Source organism: Amblyraja radiata, chromosome 5, assembly GCF_010909765.2.
Source record: "Amblyraja radiata isolate CabotCenter1 chromosome 5, sAmbRad1.1.pri, whole genome shotgun sequence".
Classification (NCBI taxonomy): Eukaryota; Metazoa; Chordata; class Chondrichthyes; order Rajiformes; family Rajidae; genus Amblyraja; species Amblyraja radiata.
Genome location: NC_045960.1, coordinates 43,495,725 through 43,520,863, shown reverse-complemented (window position 1 = coordinate 43,520,863; position 25,139 = coordinate 43,495,725). Strand labels below are relative to the sequence as shown.

Genomic DNA, 25,139 nt, shown 5'->3' with positions numbered 1-25,139 from the left:
TGCAGTTCCTTCCTACACTCTCCTTATAGCTAATACACTCTAATCCAGGCAGCATCCACGTAAACCTCTTCTGCACCATTGCCATATCCTTCCTGTAATGGGGATGACCAGAACTCCATGGAATATTCCAAGTGCAGCCTTAAAAGGCTGCATCATGACTTACTGTCTCTTATACTCAAAGCCGGGACCAATAAATGCATGTTTCTTTTTTACCACTGTATTTACTTGCTTTGCCACTTTCAAGGAGTTATGGACTCTGACCCTCTGCACATTAATGCTGTTAAGGATCTTGCCTTTCCCCATACATTGGACCTCTCAAAGTGTAACATCTCACACTTGTTCCGATTAAATAATTTCCAATTTAAATGTTTCAGTAATTTCATGGGATATTTAAATATTTTTTGTAATCTTAAAGGATTGAACTTGGAATTGATGAAACTCACAAATGTGATATGAAACAATTGAGCTATCCATGTTTGGATATCATTTCTGAGTTGCTATAAGAGTCAGAAGGAAAACCATTATGTTCACCCATTATGATCAATTATTATGTTTGTATATAAATATTGTATAAGAATACACAAGATTGCAATTTACAAAGTGTAAAGGGTTTCATATTTATATGGATATTAAAAAAATCTTACACAGAATTCTCAATGTTTACATGTAGAATTATCATAAACAAATCATCCATTTATTAACTTAAAGTAGTTTTGATAGATATTTAAATAGCTAAAATAAATTGCATGTCCATTATTATATGTACTTATCGTGGCTGTTGTGTAACAGTAATGAACAGAACATTTTAAACATTACACTAGGACTTTTCTCTCACTGAACCATAATCAACAAGAAAGAAGTTGTGGAATAATCTGCTGCTATAGTTTGATGAACTTTTCATAACTTTGTAAGATATACTTGTGGCAGATAAATAGAGATGGAGAATCAACACTGATTCTCATTAAACTGCTGCAAAAATCTCCAAAGGAAAACTGCAGAACAGCATGGATCAAGAAAACAACTTGCTTACTTATCAGGTCATGGAAACATCTAAATGTAAGTTTTTTTTTGGTTTAGCTTAGTCTAGAGATACAATGGGGAAACACACCCTTCAGCCCACCGAGTCCGCGCTGACCAGCGATCTCCGCACACTAACACTATCCTACACACACTAGGGGCATTTTACAATGATATCAAGTCAATTAGCCTACAAACCCGTACGTCTTTGGAGTGTGGGAGGAAATCAGAGATCCCGGGGAAAACCCACATGGGTCATGGGGAGAACGTACAAACTCCTTGCAGACATAACCTGTAGTCTGGATCGAACCCGGGTCTCTGGTGCTGTGAGGCAGCTACTCTACCGCTGTGCCTCTGTGCTGCCCTGAGATGATCTGATGATACCCTGTTCTTTAGTTGTGGATAATGGAAGCCAAAGTCTACTTTTTGACTAACGTAAGTAATCTGGAGAGAATGCTAATGAACATCTTGAATTGGTACTCATCTTTATCTAATATGTTGTTCCATCACAAAGATACAATACATAGTTTGTATAAACCATCACCTTGAGCTTCCAGTGCTCAAAAGTAACAAAGTGCATTAGTGCTACGGTGGCCAAAAATTAAAAAGACCTCAATATACGTTCAAATCTAGATAGCTATCCCTCAATATGGATTGAATATTTTGAGTGGAAATCTGTTTCATCAATTGAACAACTATAAACTGGAAAATCGCTTCCTTGGAATCCATTTCATTCTGTTGCTCTCGATGAAAGAATTACGATTTATGTTATCTGACTTTTGGAAGCTGTCATGTTTGATGGACAAGTGAGGAAGAGAGCTCAATGAGGATTGTGCAGAAATTTGGTGTTGACAAATAGTCTTTGAACTTTTCAGTGAAAAGTCATAAAGATTTTTCAAAAATGAACTGGCAGTGTTATATTCTTTCTTAAACAAAATGATATAACATTTAGGGAAAAACTGGCAGCATAATATCCCATAGGTGGAAGATAAAATTGTCACCACTTCCACAGCTGGCAGAAACTGACCTTTAGTGGTTACATAGACAGGTACAAAAGTAATCCATGAAATGAAATAAATCAGCATGCTAAATGTAATAAACTTGGCCTCATTGTAATTTTCTGGCAGCTTTCTACCTATAAAGGCAAATATAAAGCAAATCAGGGCAAGGAGAGCTATGTACCCCAACATAACAGCAAAAGCTACATCAGAACCCTCAATGCATTCCAGTAAAATCTCTTTTGGGAGCCTTCTAACATCCCTGTCAGCTCTTGGAGCATTAAAAATTAACCACAGTGCACAAATGATAACCTGAAATCCCGTGCAAATACCGATGATGAGCCATGGATTATAACAATTCTTCAAATATTTTTGATTAGCTGGGTTAAAGTTAAATGCGAAGAGTATTGCAAGGGATTTTGTCAATGCGCATGAAACAGAAAGAGTGAAGCTGATGCCAAATAAACACTGCCTGAATTTGCAGGTTACATTATTTGGCTTTCCAAGAAAAAAGTAGACACTTGTAAAGCTCAGCATCAAAGACAAGAGCATAACAATCGATAAGATACCGCCATTGGATTTAACGGCTGGTGTGTTGATGTTCTTGATAAAGATAACAATTATGACCAAGATTAAAACTATTCCAAGGGCTGAAAAGATTAGCAATACTATGGAAAATGCATTTGTCCGTTTAAGAAACATAATGTCTTTTTTGTTGCATGAGGCACTTCCAGTTGGAGCCCATTCATCCTCAGAACAATGGAAACACTGCTGCGCATCTGAAATTAAAGTTCAAAGAAAACAGCAATTAATATATCGGCTTATTTAGTTATATATCACTTTCGTGAAAGAACTTTGTAGCAGTCTTTGAAGGATTTACGGATGAATTAATTTTCCTAAAGAACAGGTAAGTCATACACTGTTGTTTAAGATAACAATTATTAGAAAGATTTAAACTATTTCAAGGGCAATTACAAGAAGGTCATAAGGCCATAAATGATAGGAGCAGAATTAGGTCATTCAGCCCATCATTCAATCATTTACTCCATCATTCAATCATAGATGATCTATCTCTCCCTCCTTACCCCATTTTCCTGCCTTCTCCCCATAACGCCTGACACCCGTACCAATCAACCATATCTATCTCTGCCTTAAAATTATCCATTGACTTGGCCTCTACAGTCTTCTGTGGCAAATAATTCCAGAGATTCTCCACCCTCTGACTAAAGAAATTCCACTTCATTTCCTTCCTAATGGAACGTCCTTTAATTCTGAGGCTATGACCTCTAGTCCTAGACTCGTGGAAACATCCTCTCCACGTCCACTCTATCCAAGCCTTTCACTATTCAGTACATTTCAATGAGGTCCCTCCTCTTTCTTCTAAACTCCAGCGAGTATAGGCCCAGTCCCACACACTCATCATATGTTAACCCACTCATTTCTGGGATCATTCTTGTAAACCTCTTCTGTACTGTCTCCAGATAGATTTCAATGGAACATTTGTTACACCAAAGGAGGTTCAAAGAATTCCAGGCTTCATCGCCACTCTTTGCTGACCTGGATGAAGTTAGTTAAAACTGGCTGAAATGTGATTATGAGCCTTGGTTCCTCTGCTTTAGAAAATGAGGCAGCGCAGATTATAATTGGTATTCTTTCCGGAAAACAAATGAGTTTACTTTTGGAGATGGTTGACTGTGATACCCTTCTTATTGCAGTCACTGTCACTGCTATTGCCTATTTGAGCAAGGTAGGTGGACACCTGAATAACAATGGGAAGTATGGAAGAAGATTTGTCATCATAGATTAGGTTCAAGCGAAAATGAAGGATGGTGTTTAGATTGTTTACTATTTTAATAACTCTGCTAACAAGAACAAGAGCGGTATATCACAATGGCTTGGGTAATGATCTACAGAATATACTGTACATTCAATGCTTCCACTAAATTCATTGTCGGAAAGACGGTTAATCAAAAATATTGTCCCTCTCCGTAGATTTTTGTATTTAACAACTAAAGTGAGAAAAAAAGAACTGTAAAAGGAGCTGAGAGTATGTTTTGATATGGAGAGTAATTGATATCTGGAACACTCTGCCAGAGGAGTTGGTGGAATCAGATAAAATTGCAAGGTTTAAAGAGGTTTAAAGACGCATTTGGACAGACACTTAAATCGGCAAGGCACAGAGGGATACAATCTTGATGCAGGAAAATGGGAGTAGTGTAGATGAGCAAGAATGTCAGCTTGGATGAGATGGGATGCAGGGCATATTTCTACGCTGTGTAATTCTATGACTATAGTGTAAATTGTGACTTTACAAATAGATACCTTAGGCAAGTGGACCTCCTCCATTGCCAGAGTGAGGCCACGTGCAAAGTGGAGGAACCGCATCTCAAATTCCACTTGGGAACATACAACCCAACAGTATGAACGTTGAATTCTCCAACTGTAAATAATATTCCCTAGATCCCCTCTCTTTTCTGTGCCCTCCCCAACCCCAGTGTACACTTATTTCTTCTATTGCCCCTCTATGCCCCCCCCCCCCCCCTCCACTGTGCCCCTGTCTCTCTCTGGCTTTACATATCACTCCTCTTCTCTCTTAATCTGACACCATTTTAGTCTCCTTTTCTTATCTCTGGCCCTTGTCACTTGCTCCACCTATACACCAAATGATACCTTCCTCACTTGTATCCACCTATCACTTGCCAGGCTTTCCCCCCCACCCCACCCTCCTCCTTTCCAGCATTCACCCCCCCCCCTAACTGCAATCAGTCTCAAGAATTGTTCCGATCCAAAACCTCACGTATCTATTCGCTCTACAGGTGGCCCGACCTGCTGAGTTACTCCACCATTTTGCTCAAGATTCCAGCATCTACAGTTCCTTGTGTATCCTGACAAATATTTTGCAGATTAATTTATTTACTCCTTACCAGTTGTATTGGAGAACGTATCGGAACTGCAGTTTACACAATCATAGCAGCATGTGTGTTGACCTTCTGATGACAGTTTCAGTTGTCCCAGTTGGCAGGGGCTAGAGCATTTTGATACCACATTCTTTAAAGAAATGAAAACAAATATTTAGAAATATTCAGAAAAATCAATAACCACAAAGTGTAATCTAGTTATGCCAACAACAAGGCATGATATGTGCAAACCAATATTAACTTTGAAACTAAAAAGGATAAACATTATATCTTTTTGGCAAATGTTGAAAGGTTATTTAAATACAATTTCAAATCATGTTGAGGTTACAATCAGATCAACCATGTATTTTGATAGCAGGCAATTTATGTAAATGGAACAATTGACTGTGAAATTATAACTGCAATTTGTATTTACTGCAGCTTGAGATTCTGGGATCTTTTAGGAAGAGATAGTGAAAGGACAGGCCATTTGGCACGTACAGTAATGCCTGCCTTGACATTAAACAAAATCACAGATGGTCTTTTATTACAGCACCACCTCTTTGCACTAATCTCATATCACTTGCTTCCTTAGTAGCTAACTATTTATCAATGTTTGTAAAGAAACTGCTGAATGCAAATAACACTATACATTTGTTTTACATATGTTATGTATAAAAGTAAATTTCATTCATTTGTAATTGGTTTGAAAACATTTTGAGATTGACAGTGTCTAAGAATAGTCATTGTTGTAATTTGTAGGTGTTTAAACGTCAAACGTCACCATGTTACCATGCTTGAAGGTGTCAAGAAATTTTTTAAGACATTGCAAATTTCATTAAAAAATTCTACTAAGTTGAGGTGGTTCATTTCATCATGGCAAATTGCATCAACAAATACGCAATCAAGCAAAAATTCATTTTGTGGATGTCGAATTTACAGATTCATTAACATTTAGGAGCATACAAATACATGGATAAGGAGCAGGAACAGACCACCGGGCTCATTCAGCCTGCTCCACCATTATTGGCTGATCTGTTGTAACTTCAATTCAACATTTTTTTCTATCCAAAATTACCTTTCAACAGTTGCTTTTCAAGCAAGTATCTATCTTACCCATAAAAATATTCAAAGTCTTTCATTGCCCTTTGAAGAAGCTCAGTGAACTAAGCCTATGAAATAGACAGAGTTTTGTCTGAAGTTTTTTAGCTAGGTTCTCAAAAAATTCAAAAAAGCTTTGTCAAACACATTTCTTATTCATAAATGTATTTCCTTTGGTTGCTATAAGTTTGATTGCTTTAAAAGTTCATTTGGAAGTAACTTGGGAAATAAGTTTTACTGGTGAACCAAGGTAGAGGATTATTGGTGGTGGAATATCCTCTCAGCAGGCTATGTTGGGTAGGATGCCTACCTCGGTTTGCATGCCTGACTCCAGACTTCTGGTTGCTAAACACTTTAACTCCCCCTCCCATTCCCACATTGATCTTTCTGTCCTGGACCTCCTCCACTGTCAGAGTAAGGCCCAGCATAAATTGGAGGAACATCACCTGATATTTCACTTGGGCATCTTACAACCCAGCGGTATGAACATTGACTTCTTCAACTTCAAGTAACCCTTGGTTTCTGTCTCTCTCCATCCTAGTTCTCTGACCAGTCTGGCTGTCCTCCTGACTATATTTTATTTTTGCATGCCTCGTTTTCACCTCCCCCTCGCTAACATCGATCTAGAGTCGTAGAGTCATAGAGAGATACAGTGTGGAAACATACCCTTCGGCCCAACTTGCCCAGACCGGCCAACATATCCCAGCTACACTAGTCCCACCTGCCTGCGCTTGGTCTATATTCCTCCAAACCTGTCCTATCCATGTGCCTGTCTAACTGTTCCTTAAAAGGTGAGATAGACCCAGCCTCACCTACCTCCTCTGGCAACTTGTTCCATACACCCACCACCCTTTGTGTGAAAAAGTTACCCCTCAGATTCCTATTAAATCTTTTTCCCTTCACCTTGAACCTATGTCCTCTGGTCCTCAATTCCCCTACTCTGGGCAAGAGATTCTGTGCATCTATCCGATCTATTCCTCTCATGATTTTGTACACCTCTGTAAGATCACACCTCATCCTCCTGCGCTCCAAGGAATAGAGACCCAGCCTACTCAACCGCTCACTATAGCTCACACCCTCTAGTCCTGGCAACATCCTCATTAATATTTTCTGAACCCTTTCAAGCTTGGCAATATATTTCCTATAACATGGTACCCCGAACTGAACACAATATTTCAAATGCGGTCTCAGCAACATCTTATACAACTGCAATATGACCTCCCAACTTCTATACTCAATACTCTGACTGATAAAGGCCAATGTGCCAAAAGCCTTTTTGACCACCTTATCTACCTGTGACACGACCTTCAAGGAACCATGTACCTGCACTCCTAGATCCCTCTGCTGTACAACACTCCCCAGAGGCCTACCATTCACTATGTAGTTCCTATCCTTGTTAGACATCTCAAAATGCAACACCTCTGTATTAAATTCCATCAATCATTCCTCAGCCCACCTGGCCAATCGATCAAGATCCTACCGCAATCTTTCACAACCATCTTCACTATCTGCAAACTACTGACTTTTGTATCATCAGCAAACTTGCTAATCTTGTCTTGTATGTTCTCATCTAAATCATTGATGTAGATGACAAACAATAAAGGGCCCAGCACCGAACCCTGAGGCACACCACTAGTCAGGCCTCCAGTCCAAGAAGCAACCTTCCTCCATCACCCTCTGCTTCCTTCCATGAAGCCCATTTGCTATCCATTCAGCTTTCTCTCCTTCGATCCCATGCGATCTAACCTTCCAGAGCAGCCTACCATCGGAACCTTTAGAACGCCTTACTGAAATCCATGTATACTATATCTACAACTCTGCCCTCATCGACCTTTTTTGTCATGTCTTCAAAAAACTCAATCAGATTTGTGAGACAGGATCTCCCACGTACAAAACCATGCTGACTATCCCTAATCAGCCCTTGCCCATCCAAATGCCTGTATAACCTATCCTTCAGAATACTCTCTAGTAAGTTGCCAACCACAGAGGTTAAGCTCGCTAAGATCTATTCTATATTTTTCTTGACCTTCGTCCCCTTTGATCTCTCATTTTCACACCTGAAAACAGTCTAAAGAAGGGTCTCAACCCGAAACATCACCCATCCCTTCTATCCAGAGATGTTGCCTGTCCCTCTGAGTTACTCCAGCATTTTATGTCTATCTTCTGAAAGAGAGACTCTATTTCAAGCTTCAGCTATGGGTAGAAACTATAGGCGGATAGAGGAAAAGACTCAAGGGTGTGCTCGACGCTTCCTCTGAAAAGTGCAACATCCCTTCAGATGCCCAGGAACTCCTGGACCATGATCATTCAAGGTGGAGAAGGAGCAATTGGGGCAGCTGAAAGAACCTCAAGACCTTACATTGGGAAGATACAGAGGCCCTGTGTAATCAGCAGAATGAGAAGACTATCTCACAACCTATATTTTGGCCTGTTCCCTTGGTCATCTCCTGTCCCATCTATGGAAGAATCTCCTGTTCTCACATTGGCCTCAGTGGCCACCATAGCCATTTTAGAACCCACAAAGCTGGAGTGATAGCAAACCATCATCAATCTTAAGGGATTGCCTAAATGGCAAAGAGAGGAAGGAAAGAAGAACATAGGAAAGATGTTTTTGTTTATAAATGTAATGGCAATGGGAGCAGTCACCATCAAGGGATTTGCCTGTACAGTTTATGCAGAGGAAGAGGTTTAGAGATACAAGGGGATAGTGAATAGAGCAGGGGTGATGTCTGAAGAAGTGGACAAAGGAGTTGAAACATTAATCTATTCACTCTGTTAACATGTGCATTTGTGATGCTAGCTATAAACAAGTTAGATATATATTTGGTGAAATCATTGTGGTCTATACTTAAATATATAATGAAAAGTTAACAATGATAGAAAATTACCTTGAAGTTATTGAAACGTAAATCCTTAATTATAAATTTATTCGTCTGTATATCATATTCTGCAATTATGTGACCAAGAGCCATTTTGTCTTTGATGGGTTTCCACATGAGGATATCATATCCAGAGATAAAATTTCCAAAAGAATCAAATTGGATTCTATTTCCCTCTTCAGTTATGTTCACTTTCTTCAGTTCTTGCAATAACTGTAAGAAGATTAAAGGACTAAAATAATAATCATTTTTTTAAATTGAGAACATTGCTTTGGTTGATATAGTTTTCTAATAAAGTGAATCCAAATATTATTGCTTAAGTCTTTAATATTAATATTAAGAATGTAACGTATAAAATCTAAACAACTCTTTGAAGCCATAGAAGAACGTAATCCTTTATAATTAGGTATGAATTATGAAATGAGCAATTAAAGGTAGATTCCACGGGGAATATTGTGATTTTCCTATATGGTGATGTCACTAATCAGCACTAATTGTAACTGATCTTTTCAGCCAACCAGGGTGGCAGTTAATTGGATAACAAATTTCAAAGTTTCTGGCCCAGAAATTCCATATGAAAGTCACAGTGGCACAGCGGTAGAGTTGCTGCCTTACAGCAAAATGCAGCGCCAGGGATCCGGGTTCGATCCCGACTACGGGCGCTGTCTGTATGGAGTTTGTACGTTCTCCCCGTGATCTGCGTGGTTTTTCTCCGAGATCTTCGGTTTCCTCCCACACTCCAAAGACGTACAAGTTTGTAGGTTAATTGGATTGATTAATTGGCTTGATAAAAATGTAAAAATTGTCCAAGTTGGCGATTTGCAGAGTACTGCCCTGCTGACTATAAAATTCAGAAGATTCAGAAGGTTCATGGTGAAACATTGTTGCCCAGGGGACCCATATCAATTTGATGCTTAATCTCCAAGGAGTAATACTGCACAATGTATTAAAGGGCCAAATGTCTTGTGATTCCAGGATTCGTGTATAGAAACTGCAGTCTCAAAACTATCATAAAGCACCACATTGCTGCAATTAATTCCTGCCACTGCTCCCTGGAAAAGCCTTGGAGTGCACAACAAGGGAGAGCTCTGGAAGGGACAGACCCTTTAGATAACATGGAAGCAGCCTGTACAATCCAATGAAGGGCTGCTCCTATATCTGAGGACAGTGGTCTTCACTTATGGTCAATTTGAAAATCACAAGATCACCACTATTTGTACAATGTACACAGATTAACATCAGGCGAGTCATTAGCATGGGGGTTTGAATGCCTAAAAATGTGTATCAGTGTACAAATAACCTGTGATCAGATTCTCAATGAACTTAAATAGCACAGTGTCTACAGATGTAGTGACAGAATTTTAAATTATCTGTCTTTTGATTGACCTTAAGTATGAGTAATGTTATAAGTGAAGATAATTCCAGTCACACCTGAATTTTTTTTAGTTTAGAGATATAGCGTGGAAATAGGCCCTTCGGCTCATCGAGTCCGCACCGACCAGTGATCCCCGCACATTAACACTATCCTACACACACTAGGGACAATTTTCACTTATACCAAGCCAATTAACCTACAAACCCGTACGTCTTTTGAGTGTGGGGGGAAACCAAAGATCTCAGAGAAAACCCACGCGGTCATGGGGAGAATGTAAAAACTCCGTACGGACATCACCCATAGTCGGGATCGAACCCAAGTCTCTGGCGCTGCAAGCGTTGTAACGCAGCAACTCTACCACTGCCCCACCGTGCCACCCTTGGAGCAATTCTGGTAAAGCCATCCATAAGATAACTCATGTTAACACTACTCCAGGTGTCAAAATGTAAAGGTACACACAATTGCTGGGGAAACTCAGCGGGTGCAGCAGCATCTATGGAGCGAAGGAAATAGGCGACGTTTCGGGCCGAAACCCTTCTTCAGACTGTCTGTCAAAATGTAAATGTACAGTAAGGGCAGGAAACATTTGTTGGATATTAATCATTGATTTCATTTTTGGTGCAACTACTGGTAATCTTCCTGCACCATACAGAAGAGGGGGCCACAACACTTTGCTTTGTAAAATATCATTTCAATTATAGCGGTGCATACGGGGATCTACAGGGAAACTGTACAAGAATTAATCTGCGAGTGAGAATATGTTATTCGTTATACTTTAAGGTAAAGGCTTACCTCCCATGGTGCAAAGTCTGATGATCTATGGCAAATTCCTTCACTGCATTTTAACAGATTTTGAAGCGCATGTGTAAGAGCATACACTGACCACTGAATGCTGGAAGTAACACCTGCTTCAATATTATTCACGAGAAAGTCATTTTCCAGGTATTGCAATTCCTTGCTATTGCTCATATTCTGATGTTCATTATATTTGAGCGGGTATTTTGCATCTGAAATACATGAGTCTAGATCTTCGTTTTGCTCGGCTGTACAAAAGTTATAAAGCATGTAATACTTCTTCAGAAATGTGTTAACACCTGCCGAATTAAATGACAATTTTTTCACGTAATCTCGAAATTTTGAAATATTTCTACTTTTAAATGTGAATCCAATAATATTCCCAATGTTCTGAATTTTCTCCATGCGAGTGATATTATTGTTGCTTGACCAGCTGTCACTGGCAATCCAAATTTTACTTACGTTGTGAGTATTTAATATTTCAAACAGTTCAACGACATGGGAGGCTCTAGCAAACATAACAATGACATTCACTCGCGTTCGGTTGATGATAGTTTTTGCCACTTCTTTTATCCGGGAGGTTGTTATCTGATCAGATGAATAAAATGGAATAATTTCTTGGAAAGCAATGCATGCACCCAGGAGCTCAGCTTCGGAAATGAAGCTATCTATTCCGGACCGACTGTAGTCATCGTCACTTGCAATAGTTCCCACCCAATTCCACTCAAAGGTTTGAACCAGCATGGCCATGGCTTTAGACTGAAAGGTGTCACTTGGAATAGTTCTCATGAATGAAGGAAATCGAGTTTTATCGCTCAGAATTTTTGCAGAAGCTGAGTAGCTGATCTGGAAAAGATTCAAATAGTCAAAATTAAAGTTTTTTACTTTGAAGTTTATATTTCTGGTAAAGAAAAATAAAAAAAATAGTAACTCGGGCCTCTTACAGACCAGGTATGAGAAATTGTTTGGAGGAGTAAGAAATGGGAGATATATTAAATATTTTTGTTTATTTTGATTCGCAGAATTTGGGGTGGCACGGTGGCGTAGTGGTAGACCTTACAGCCTTACAGCGCCAGAGGCCCGGGTTCGATCCTTTCTTTCTTTTAAATTCTTTTTATTCGTTTTTTTTCCAAAAAACAAAAAAAAACAACAAAAAAACAAAGCAAAAAGAATAATGATAAACATTACAATGATATTGATACATATGGATCAGGATTACATTAATAACAGGTATAACCTAAATATGTCCAGTGTCAAAATACGCATTGAATATAGACCTCCCGGTCTCTATGTAAATATAGTTAAATATTTAAAAGAAAACTTATATATGTAGAAAAAAAACACAAAGATAAAAAGAAAGAAAAAAGTAAAAGGGAAAAAGGAAGAAACAAAACCCCCCTAAACTAAAGAAAAAAACCCCAAAACAAAACAAAACAGAATCTGAGCTGAGAATTTCAACAATTTAAGTCAGTTTGTCGTCAAGTCCGTTCCACCATATAAGGGTAAAATAGTTTTTATAACGGTTAGAGAGGGAGCAATTTATGTTGTGTGAAAGTGTTGAATACATTTTTCCCCAAGTCTTATCAAATTTAACCAAGGGTTCAACAATGTCACCTGATTTTTTCTAAATTTAAACATGATATCGTTTCAGAGTACCAATGGAGTGTGGTCGGAGGGTTGGAGTCTTTCCATTTAAATAAAATAGATCTTCTGGCAATTAATGTGGTAAAAGCAATCAACCGATGGGCGGAGCGGACCAAATGAATAGAATCTAACATTGGTAGCCCAAAAATTGCAGTAATAGGATGAGGTTGTAAATCAATACCTAAGACTACAGAAATAGTATGAAAAATCTATTTCCAACATTTTTCCAAAAGTGGGCAGGACCAAAACATATGGGTCAGTGAGGCCACTTCAGAGTTACATCTGTCACAGGTAGGATTTATATGACCATAAAAACGAGCTAACTTATCTTTTGACATATGAGCTCTGTGAACCACCTTGAATTGTATCAGAGCGTGTCTTGCACACATTGAAGAGGTATTGACTAATTGAAGAATCCTCTCCCATTTCTCTATAGATAGAGACATTTGGAGTTCTCTTTACGTCATTCTTAATTTTATCAAATACTAGACCAAGTGCAGACCTATTGCGGGGGGGGGGGGGGCTGGGGGCGGCATGGGGCGTCACACAAACTACTACCCCCCCCCGCACACACGCTAACTACTTCCCTTGATATTATATTAATATTATTAATTTGCTCCTTTTACCCCATAACTACCCTATCCACTGACGCATAGCCCCCAACTCACAGGGGCATCTAGAGAGGGATGGGGAGTAGGGAGTGAGGGCAGAGAGAAAATGGGGAGAGACAGAGAGAAATGGGCAGAGACAGAAGGGCAAGAGACAGAGGGAGAGGGGGGTGGAGGGGAGGAGGAGAGGGAAGGTGGGTGAGGGGGGGGGGGAGGGTGGGGGAGGAGGGGTGAGAGAGATGGGAGGAGAGAGAGAAAGGAGGAGAGAGAGAGGGGGGCTGAGAGGGGGAAAGGGAAGGGGAGAGGGATGGGAGGGGGAGAGTTGGGGGGGAAGGGAGGGGGAAGGGGAGGGAGGGTGGGGAGGGAGGGGATGGGGTGGAGGGAAGGGGGTAGGGGAGGGTTGGAGGGGAGGGTTGGAGGGGAGGGGTGGAGGGGAGGGGGAAGAGGGTTTAGGGGAGGGAGGATGGGGGAGGGCAGGTGGGTGGGGGAGAGGAAGGGGGAGAGAGAGAGGGGGGGAGAGAGAGATGGGGAGAGAGAGGGGGAGAGAGAGAGAGAGCGAAATGCAACCGTGCGTCACGCGACCAGAATGTTCTGGAAATGAAGCGTGCGTGTCTCATGCACGAAAGCTGTCGGCAACTCTATGGAATTCAGGTTAAGTTGACTGGGCCGGTATTCTCTTGATTTCAACAAAATGAGAAAATGATCTCATTGGAATGTAGTCAATTCTTTTAGGGCTCAACAGATTAGTTGCAGGGATAATGTTTCCTTTGGCTGGCGTGTCTACGATCAGGTATTAAGAAATATGTCACTTTTGAGGCCATCAGAAAGGACAGCTCGATTAGCCTAATGTGTTTTCTAAATGTTAACATGCTTTGCTTCTGAACATACAAATGTTACCACATTCTGCCATAATTTTCATTAAACATAAACAAAATCAGGCAGGACTATGAATTGAGAGAAGGAGGGTGAATAAATATATTACAGTTAAATATAAACTGAGATGGTGCAATGAATATAATTTGATTACCTGAGGCATAAGGTTTATGTTCAACAACCGTGCTACGGAAATGCTAACTTCTGATGTAGCAGGTCCTATAACTGCTTTAACTGTTGGCAAGTAATCTGTATAATTGCAGCGCACTTCAACACAGTCGTCTGACGAGTTGGCTTTAGAAAGAAACTTCATGACTGCTCTCAAAGCCATTGTCGGCTCCGTGCAGGTATCATATATCTTGTATCCCAGTTTAATTCCAGGTAAGAGAGTTGAATTGTTTATCTTCTCTATGGAGTGGATCATGGCAAGAACTTTTACCAGACCTCGCACATCAAACCTGAAAATTAGAGAGTGTAATTAGGTAGAAACAATAACTGCAATCTGCTGCTTTGGATGTACAGTATTATCAATACCATCACCATTATTTCTAGTGTTATTTGGATAATGCATATGACATTTGCTAGGATAATTATTATTATGATAGACTTTCAATTGTGTACAATCTTTCACATATGTTGGACAGTTCAAAGTCATGGACCAATACAACACGGAAACAGGCCCTCTGGTCCAACTCATACATGGATAGGACAAGTTTGGACGGATATGGACCAAGCGCAGGCAAGTGGGACTAGTGTAGCTGGGACATTGTTGGCCAGTGTGGGCAAGTTGGGCCAAAGGGCCTGTTTCCACACTGTATCACTCTATGACTCTATGACTCATCCATGCTGATCAAATGCCCTAACGAAGTTGATCCTATTTGCACACATTTCCTGTCAATGTACCTGCCAAAATGTATTTTAAAAATTGTTACGTTACTTGCCTCAATTACTTCCTCAGGCACCCTCTGTGTGGAAAAAGGTTGTCCCTCAGGTTCCAATCAAATATTTCCCCTCACACCAGAAACCTCTAGTTCTTGTTTGCTTTCAAGAGAGAGCTAGATAGGGCTCTTAAAGATAGCGGAGTCTGGGGATATGGGGAGAAGGCAGGAACAGGGTACTGATTGGGGATGATCAGCCATGATCACATTGAATGGTGGTGCTGGCACGAGGGAGCGAATGGCCTACTCCTGCACCTATTGTCTATTGTCTATTGCTTGCTTAGGTAATTGTGACATTGAGCTTTTATGGGGACAGAAGAGGCTGAAGATGCTGAAATCTGAAGCAAAAGAACAAAGTGCTGGATGGACTCAGCGATTGAGCAGCATCTGTGGGCAGAAAGGAATTGTCAGTTTTGGGTTGAGACCCAACATCAAACCCAAACCACTGATGATTGCTCTCCCTCACAGATGCTGTTTGACTCGCTGAATTCCTCCAGCAGTTTGTTTCTCCTTTCAGCCGTCTCCTTTCAGCTACAAATGAAGATATTTTTCCAGCACTGTTTTTTTAAAAACATTAGATTCTAGGTACGTCTTATTTATGTCCATTTCGTGAAGGCACAACTAAAATATTTCTTAAATTGCTTTTCCATTTCCTTGTTCTCCATCACAAAACTCTAATTTCTGACTGTAAGGGACCCATATTTGTTTTATCAATCTTTATTTTTTGCATTGCTGACGAAGCCTTTGCACTCCATTATTATATTATTTGCAAGCTAACTCTTGCATTATATTTTTGCTCTTTTAATCAATCCCATGGTATATTTTTGCTGAACCGTTTCTAATTTTAAGGCTTGCTGCTTATTTTTGCAACTTTATATGACTCCTCTTTGGATCTAATAACATCCTTAACTAGCCATAATTCAGTCACTTTCCTTCAGTATGTTAATGCCAGAAACGACTATAACGTTTGTTCCTGCATTTGTTCGCTAAATGAGCTGATGGGTGCAGCTCCAATGTGAAATGGAAATCTTTTGGTCGTTATTGATGCTTTGCTATTCCTTTGCACCCTGGCCATGTGGAGTTTCGTGGGTGTCTGAAGTAAATGGGAAGCGTGGAATGTGAGTGGTGCATGCATGCACCATCTGCAGCCGGTAAGTTGGAAGAGATTGTGTTGGGCGTCAACACTGATCGATAGAAATTGTTGGCAGTATGTGGTGGGGATGTGGCACATGGTATTGAATGACCCTGGTAGTCTAATTGTTTGGTCATGGAATGTGAAGTTTGTTGCACTTCTTGCAGCATGACAACCAGGTCTTTAACTTGATTCTTGTGTCAAGTCAAGAGAGTCAAGAGCATTTTATTGTTATATGTCCCGAAACAGAACAATGACAATCTTACTTGCAGCAGCACAACAGATATGTAGACATAGTATTCTGTAAACACCATAATAAACAACAACGAAAAAGTTGAGTATATACAGTTTATATATATATCATTCTACCCCGGCATCCAATCATAGATACGGGGTATCTATCATTAAATTAAATCCTAAGAATTGACAATTCTATTATTCACAGCCTTCCACATCTGATTCACATGTAAAGTACCTGCCAGTTTTAGTCAGAACACATTTCTCCTTGAATAGGTGTGAGCTAGTTACAAACACTACAGGGTGGCGTAATGTAGAGTCAGCTCATCACTGTGTTGTCGTTTCCACCTTCCCTATTCCTTGAAAGAGTAATTGAGTCATAGAGTGATATGGTGTGGAAACAGGCCATTTGGCTCAACTTGCCCACACCGGCCAACATGTCCCAGCTACACTAGTCCCACCTGCCTGTGTTTGGTCCGTATCCCTCCAAACCTGTCCTATCCATGTACCTGTCTAACTGTTTCTTAAACGATGGGATAGTCCCAGCCTCAACTACCTCTTCTTGTTCCATACATCCACCACTGTGTGGAAAAAGTCACCCCTCAGATTAAATCTTTTCCCCTTCCCCTACTCTAGATTCTGTGCATCTACACATTCTATTCCTCTCATGATTTTATACACCTCTATAAGATCACTCCTCATCCTCCTGCGCTCCAAGGAATAGAGTCCCAGCCTACTCAACCTCTCCCTATAGCTCAGACCCTCTAGTCCTGGCAACATCTTCATAAATCTTTTCTGAACCCTTTCAAGCTTGACAATATCTTTCCTATATTCACAAAGCTGCCCAATCTGGTGAAAAATCAGCCTTGCATCAGGCAATTAACAGTTTATGTTAGAAGGAACTGCAGATGCTGGTTTAAATATAAGATAGACACAAAAAGCTGGATTAACTCAGCGGGACAGTCAGTATCTCTGGAGAGAAGGAATGGGTGATATTTCGGGTCAAGACCCTTCTTCTGACATTTTATAGTTAAATGAGCATGTCTTGCTTTGATCGATCATCTTAGCTCTTTCAACGTGGCAGAGCAGCAACATTTATATTACATATTACATATGTGATCCCTGGAGAAAAGGTCTGAAGAAGGGTTCCGACCCAGAACGTCACATGTTCCTTTTCTCCAGAAATGCTGCCTGACCCGCATAGTTACTCCAGCATTTTGTATCATCTTCGGTATAAAGCAGCATCTGCAGTTCTTCCCTACACATGTTATTCGTGTTGGGATGGTACATAGGTACACAGGTAACGGTATCCCTCATCAAACATAAGTAGCTTTTTAATTTAGTTCAGTTAAGTTTAGACATATAGTGTGGAAACAGGCCCTTTGTGGGTGCTCTGGTTCCCCCCACACTCCATGTAGGCTAATTGGATTGGTATTATTGTTAGTTGTCCCTAGTGCGTGTAGGATAGTGTTAAGGGCCTGCCCACGAGCATGCGACTCCATGCGGCAAGCGTGACCTAAAGGGCCTGTCAAACGAGCATGCGACTCCATGCGGCAAGCGAGACCTAACGTGGTCGCTTGAGCCGTACGACCTTTCGGGGCCGGTCCCACTTCGATCGCCGGAGCCGTATGGAGTTGTGCAGAGCTGGTCCCAACATCGCGCGGGGCTCCGAGAAACTGACCATGTTCAAAAATCCCGCAGCCGCCTCGACACCGTACGCACCGTCTCGACGCCGTACGTCACACGCGAACATCCCGCGGAATTCGCTCGAACTTCATGTCACTCACTCGACCTCCGCGCGGCCCCCGCTTCTGGTTTGGTCGCGCTTGCCGCATGCAGTCGCATGCTCGTTGGACAGGCCCTTTAGGTCGTGCTTGCCGCATGGAGGCGCATGCTTGTGGGACAGGCCCTTAACACTATCCTACATGCACTAGGGACAACTAACAATAATATCAATCCAATTAGCCTACATGGAGTGTGGGGGGAACCAGAGCACCCAGAGAAAGTCCACACTGGTCACGGGGGAATGTACAAACTCCGTACAGACAGGATCCGTAGTCAGGAACGACTCCGGGTCTCTGGCACTGTAAGGCAGTAACTCTACCACTGCGCCACCATGCCGCACAAGGGGTTAGATGAAGCTGAATTTATAAGGTGTATACAGGAATGTTTTCTCAAGCAATGCACAATTGGCCTTCTAGAGAGAAGACAATATTTGCCCTCCTCAGTGGCTGAAGTGTCAGTGGGTGAGCACATTGGAACCAGCAACCACAATTCTAATAGTTTTATAATAGTTATAGAAAATGAGATCGTCCATAAATTAAAGTCCTAACTTGGAGCAAGGCTGATTTTTAGGGCATTAGAAAGGAATCTGCAAAGGTAGATCAGGAAAGGCTGTGGGCAGGTAAATGGATGTCTGGCAAGTGTGAGACTTTTAAAAGTGATATAGGTAGAGTTCAGGGCCAACATGCTCATGTTAGAGTGAATGGCAAGTTTAATAGGATTAGGGAACTCTGGCTGATGAGGGATAACCATATAACCATATAACAATTACAGCACGGAAACAGGCCATCTCGGCCCTTCTAGTCCGTGCTGAACACTTACTCTCACCTAGTCCCATCTACCTGCACTCAGACCATAACCCTCCATTCCTTTCCCGTCCATATACCTATCCAATTTATTTTTAAATAATAAAATCGAACGTGCCTCCACCACTTCCACTGGAAGCTCATTCCACACAGCTACCATTCTCTGAGTAAAGAAGTTCCCCCTCATGTTACCCCTAAACTTCTGTCCCTTAATTACTGAGGCTGTGAGGCTACTGAGGATTCATTACTGAGGATACTGAGGCTCTGATCAGGAGAAAGAAGAAGGCATGTCAAGGGTGGGCAGCGAGGACCAAACATAGGTTAATTTAGCTCTGGTAAAAATTGTAAATTGTCCCTATTGTGCAGGGTAGTGCTAATGCACGGGGATCGATGGTTGGTGCCATGGGCGGAAATCCCGGGGTACAGGGGAACACATCCCCCCCCCCCCATGTTTTGAGAGGTGGAGAACGATTCCCCCCCATGTTTTGTAATCCGGATTTTAAAACTTGGTGAAAAAAAAGCTATAAAAAATCTCCGCTTTCCGCGAGACAGTGGGGGTGGGACTGATGATCGAGGGCGCTCATTGGATGAGAGAGACTCAGTCACAGGCAGTGGGAGAGGGGAGGGGGGGAACCATGATGATTCAGCGCGATGATTGGAGGAGGGAGGTGTCGGTCAGAGGCAGAAGTAGGGGGGTGGGACTGAGGATAGAGCGCAGTGATTGGAGGAAGGAGCAAAGATCATAGAGCGGAGCTTGAATCGGCTCGTTCGCGGGGCCTTTCATCCCCCGGCCCGGCGCAGCTTAAAATTGGCCGCAGGATCTTCCACCGCCCTGTGGTCAAATTGCTGTGTCGAGGCGATCGAGGCTCCCGATATTGAAGCCCCCGCCGGGCAATGAAAGGCCCCGCGAATGGGCTGATTGAAGCCCCACGATTCGGGGCGGACGAAGCTGCTGTTGCTGGAGTTCGGAGTCGGTCACCAACCAGGTCAGCTTTCGATGTTACCGTCCACAGGGCCCACGGCCGAAGCCTCGCGTTTGTGCGATTGCGCGGCACGGCTGCCAAGAAATTATGTCCCCCCCATGTTTTGATAGCGATTTCCGTGCAGACTCAATGGGTCGAAGAGCCTGTTTCCGCACTGTATCTCAAAACTAAACTAAACTAAACTAAAAATAGGTCCCCTTCACGATCAGCGACGTTGTCTAGGTGTTGCACCATAGCAGATGGGCGCGATTTTAAATTTATACTCATCTGTATTTACTGCGGAGATGGTCTTCGAAGACAGGGACTTCAGGGAAGGGAATTGCCTGAATTACTTTTTAGATTTCCACAGTCCACAGCTGTTTGTTTTTTGAGTTCTTCACTGAAATGCTGTGACGTTCTCAGTCTGACTCACCTGCTTCATTACTTAAATGATCTTTGCTCAGCTTTGCTTAGCTCTGCCAAATATTTTCTTTCTCACAGAACAGGTATGTTCACCTCCCATTTTCATCCCTTCCCTCCCCCTAAATTGTTGACCTTCTTGACTGATCTCGTGTGAGCAGAAATTTATTGCAACAAAATATTGGGAAAACTAAAGCCATTGTCTACACAGCAAACACCATAAAACATAGAAACTTAGAAACATAGAAAACAGGTGCAGGAGTAGGCCATTCGGCCCTTCGAGCCTGCACTGCCATTCAATATGATCATGGCTGATCATCCAACTCAGTATCCTGTACCTGCTTTCTCTCCATACCCCCTGATCCCTATAGCCACAAGGGCCACATCTAACTCCCTCTTAAATATAGCCAATGAACTGGCCTCAACTACATTCTGTGGCAGAGAATCCCAGAGATTCACCACTCTCTGTGTGAAAAAATGTTTTCCTCATCTCAGTCCTAAAAGATTTCCCCTTTATCCTTAAACTGTGACCCCTTGTTCTGGACTTCCCCAACATCGGGAACAATCTTCCTGCATCTAGCCTGTCCAACCCCTTAAGAATTTTGTAAGTTTCTATAAGATCCCCCCTCAAGTGAGGTTCTATAAGATCCCCCCTCAAGAAGGTCAGTGACACTTCCTGGTCACTGACCTTCCCTCTCTCCCGAGTAATTGAGGCTAAATGTTGTCATCATTTTTGACAACATGATGATTACCCAATCATTTATTCACATGACCATTTTCCACCTGAAGAGTAACGTTGGACAATGCAGCTGCCTGTGCTCATTTGCTGCTTCACTTGCTTCCTTCTGCATTGCAATCCACCTGCCCTGCCCACCTCACAACACATCCTTTTCATTCTTCCCTCTGTGCATCTTAATCTGCATTGCCTCTTGGCTATGCCGAACCTCAATTAAAAAATTCTCGTCCTTGATTTAAAATTCCTTCGAGATCTCACTCCCCACACTCTCTGCCTCTCCTTTCGGGGCAAAACGAAACATGTTTGAAGTATATAAAATTATGTGAGGCATGGATTGGGTAGACAGTCATAATATTTTTCCCAGGATGAAAAAATCAAATACAAGAGGGGACAGCTTTAAAAAGTAAAGTTTAAAGGAGATGCGCGGAGCAGGTTTTCTACACAGAGGTCAATGGTCAATGGTCAATGGTTTCTTTATAGTACAGATATAGATTATCGTCCATGTGGGTATTGAATAGCGAAGGTAGGCTCAAGGACCATCCCATTTGTCTATGTTTCAATGGTCTAGAAGATGGTGTGTGCCTAGATTGCACTGTTGTAGTTGATGGTTGAAATAAATACTACAGTGGCATTTAAGAGACTTTTGGCTAAGCATATGGATACACAGGGAATGGAGGGAAGTGGATTACGTGCAGATAGATAAGAGATGATCTTGGCATCATGTTTGGAGCAGACATTGTGGGCTGAAGAGCATGTTCTTGCGCTGTACTATTCTATGTTTTATGCTGTTTTGAGTGCGAGCACTGTTGGGGGTTCTGATTCTGAATCTGAAGCCAGTTCTTTTATCACCTACACATTCCTACTTAAAGCAGTGGCACAAGCTCTGCTCTGTCTTCTTCCCCCAACTGTTGGTCATTGTGCACATTAACGCCAGCTTCGGGGATGGCCCAAATCCACTGCAGTTCACCTACTGTCACAACAGGTCCACAGCAGACGCCTTCTCCCTGGCCCTACACTCATTGCTGGAACAGCTGGATAACACAAACACCACATCAGACTCCTATTTATTGACTGAATGGTCCTCCAATAAGCTAGGGTACACCCTCAATCTCCCAACCTCCATTATTATGGACTTTGCTCTTCTTTTTATTTGCAGTTTCTCTTCAACACTATAATGTGGTAACACTATCTTCTGCACTCTGGCATTTTTCTCTCTTTGTACTACCTGTTGTACTAGTGTATGGCTTGATTAAACTCATGTGCAGTATGATTTGACTTGTAGCAGGTAATCAAAGTTTCTCACCATATTTTCACTGTGACAATGATAAACTAACGACAGATACTCCCAGCCATGGAACAAAAGACATTGTGGGATATGGGGAGAAGGTGGAAATATGGTATTAAAGTAGATAATCAGTCATGAGGGTATTGAATAGTGGAGGTGGGCTCAACGAGCTTCCCATTTGTCTATTTTTCAATGTTTACTTCCAACCCCTGCACATTTTCCAAACTTCAACAGTGCAGTGGAAGCCCTTGAGTGAAAATGTAATCAGTGTTCTACTCAGGCCCATCTATTGTATCCTCTTGGTACATTGACATTTGAATCCCACTGTGTTTAGTATTTTCTGCTCATTTGAGTGGTTTAATGTTAGTTGCTAGACTGTTTCATTGGTACATCATGAGACAAAGGTGCTCTGAAAGATTTGAATGTAATGTAACACAGATGTAAAGGACTAATAATCTAGACTGTGAAGAATAGTGTTGTTGTGTCTCAGTGCCAAGGCACTCAGTGGAATCACTGTGCAATGACCTAATCCCTTTCTCTAGGGCATTGAACTCATCCCTGCTCTGTTAATTCTCTTTTGAACCTTCCAACTGCAAGTCCATTTACTATGAGAAAACATAATTCACTCAGGTAATGCATGAAAACTTCTGTGGGCATTGTAGGCCCCCCGATGGTGTCTGATGAGTGAATGGCTGTGTCATCATCATTATGCACAATACCTGACATGCAGGTGCTTTTGTTTACACCTGTTATTATGTAAATACGATTAAATAATATACCATATATATGGAAATCCTGGACCATGTTGATCTCAGGTACAAATTAATTATTTTCATCCTTTGTGTTCATCTTTCTCACCCTTAATGCACTTTGGGGGTGGCACAATGACGCAGTGGTAGGATTGCTGCCTTACAACACCAGAGACCCAGGTTCAATCCTGACTAAGGGTCCTTCTATACAGAGTTTGTACATTCTCCCTATGACCATGTGGGTTTTCCCCGGGTGCTCTAGTTTCCTCCCACATTCCAAAGATGTGCAGGTTTGTACGTTAGTTGGTTTCTGTGAGTTTCTGTGTAGGATGCAAAACCAGGATAACATTGTAAGGCACGGACTCAATGGGTTGAAGGGCCTGTATCCACGCTAAACTGGTCAGCTATGGTGGCTTCAAAGGTGCATTTTCAGCCACAATCTCATAACATACCACAATAGGAAAGAATAGAACAATTGAATAGAAAATGTAATGGAAGATATGGCTTTTCTGTAAGGCTACAGTATAATGGGGAGCACTATATTCAGCACTCTGACATTTATATATTTAATTATTTGTATCTGGTCCATGGCTACACCTTTCACTTGGAGACAGTGAGAGGTCAACTTTCTTCCCCCCTGGCCCATCCCCACAGTTTGGAGAAGGGTTCCAACTCAAAACATCACCTATCCATGCTCTTCAGAGATGCTGTCTGACCCGCTGAACTATTCCAGCACTTTGTGTCCTTTTTTGTAAACCGGCATCTGCAGTTATTTGCTTCTACTACTAGCAGACCATTGTGTTCTCTGAGAGCAGTAACACTGGAAACGACTACAGATATATGTTGAAAAGGGGCGACAGAGCGATTTGAAGACAAAGGAGAGAGTTTTAAAAGTACCAACAACAGCATTCATTGTTCAGATTGAAAACTTGCAAAGTGGGTTCAGTTAGATAACAAACCAATACCCACATGTTTTACATTTACATGTCTGAAGTGATCACATAATCTATTTGGTTTCATTGGATTTACAAATAATAAGTTGAGGGCTAAACTGGGGATGGGTATCCTTACTGATCTATGATACAGTCATTCATGAGTGTTCAGATATATTACTTAAACATAAATGTTTTCTGCTAATTAAAAATTCTAACATATTCCTTACATGGTTCCCCTATGTGACTGTTCTGCCAAGTAAAAGTCATAATTACCTAAAAGCGCTAAAGAAAACTTAGCAGTTTTGAATATATTTGTAAAAATGTTCTAAATCTTTATTGCTATTGTAAGGCATCATTATTTCCTTGATTTGACACAGTAAAAATTAGTCTTCCCGATAGTTAAATTTACTTTTGTATTTCTGGCTCCTAAGCGACTTTAACAACTCCAATCTACAAAATCATTATTTTCATTTCAGAACATATTGCAGTGTATTAAAAGCTTTCCTCTTCCCTTTTGACTGTAACAGTATGAGTACTCTCCTCATTTTATGTCAATGTATGAATCTAAATTTTAAATCTAAATTTTAATTTAGATTAATTATTTCTCATCGCATACAAAATTTAGTTAACCTTAAATATTACATTTACCAAGGCTTTGAATCAGTTAGTTACTTACCCTTTACATGTTTGACCCTCGGGTTTTTTCAGATCCACCGAACTTTCAATCTTGACATGGACTGCAAAGAGACCTCCAATGATGATATCTCCCGGAGACTCAATATTGTAGAAGTCATGCAAATTTTCACAGGTGCTCGGAGTTTGCATTGACAAAGTGCATACCACAAACAAAACTTGAAACAGAAGCACGTTTCTGAGCATTTTTAACATTTTCAGATTGGAGTGGTTAGAACAGGCTGCGTTTACTTTTACAAAGTTCACAGGTTCCTGGTATCTCACGGTTACAAGGGAA

General features: G+C 41.3%; 1 protein-coding gene across 2 annotated transcripts; it reads right to left on the bottom strand.

Annotated features, from left to right (window-relative positions):
* Window positions 1–1,259: 1,259 nt before the first annotated feature.
* Window positions 1,260–25,131, bottom strand: LOC116973230 (G-protein coupled receptor family C group 6 member A-like). Of its 2 annotated transcripts, XM_033021105.1 has the most exons (6): window positions 24,846–25,131; window positions 14,342–14,645; window positions 11,060–11,908; window positions 8,902–9,105; window positions 4,940–5,063; window positions 1,260–2,794 (listed from the first exon to the last, which is right to left on the bottom strand). In XM_033021105.1, exons 1-6 carry the CDS (start codon window positions 25,055–25,057, stop codon window positions 1,713–1,715), a joined length of 2,775 nt encoding a protein of 924 aa, XP_032876996.1. In that variant the 5' UTR covers window positions 25,058–25,131; the 3' UTR covers window positions 1,260–1,712. The 2 variants fall into 2 exon arrangements, with proteins under 2 accessions (XP_032876996.1, XP_032876997.1); XM_033021106.1 differs by lacking the exon at window positions 8,902–9,105.
* Between the last annotated feature and the right edge of the window lie 8 nt (window positions 25,132–25,139).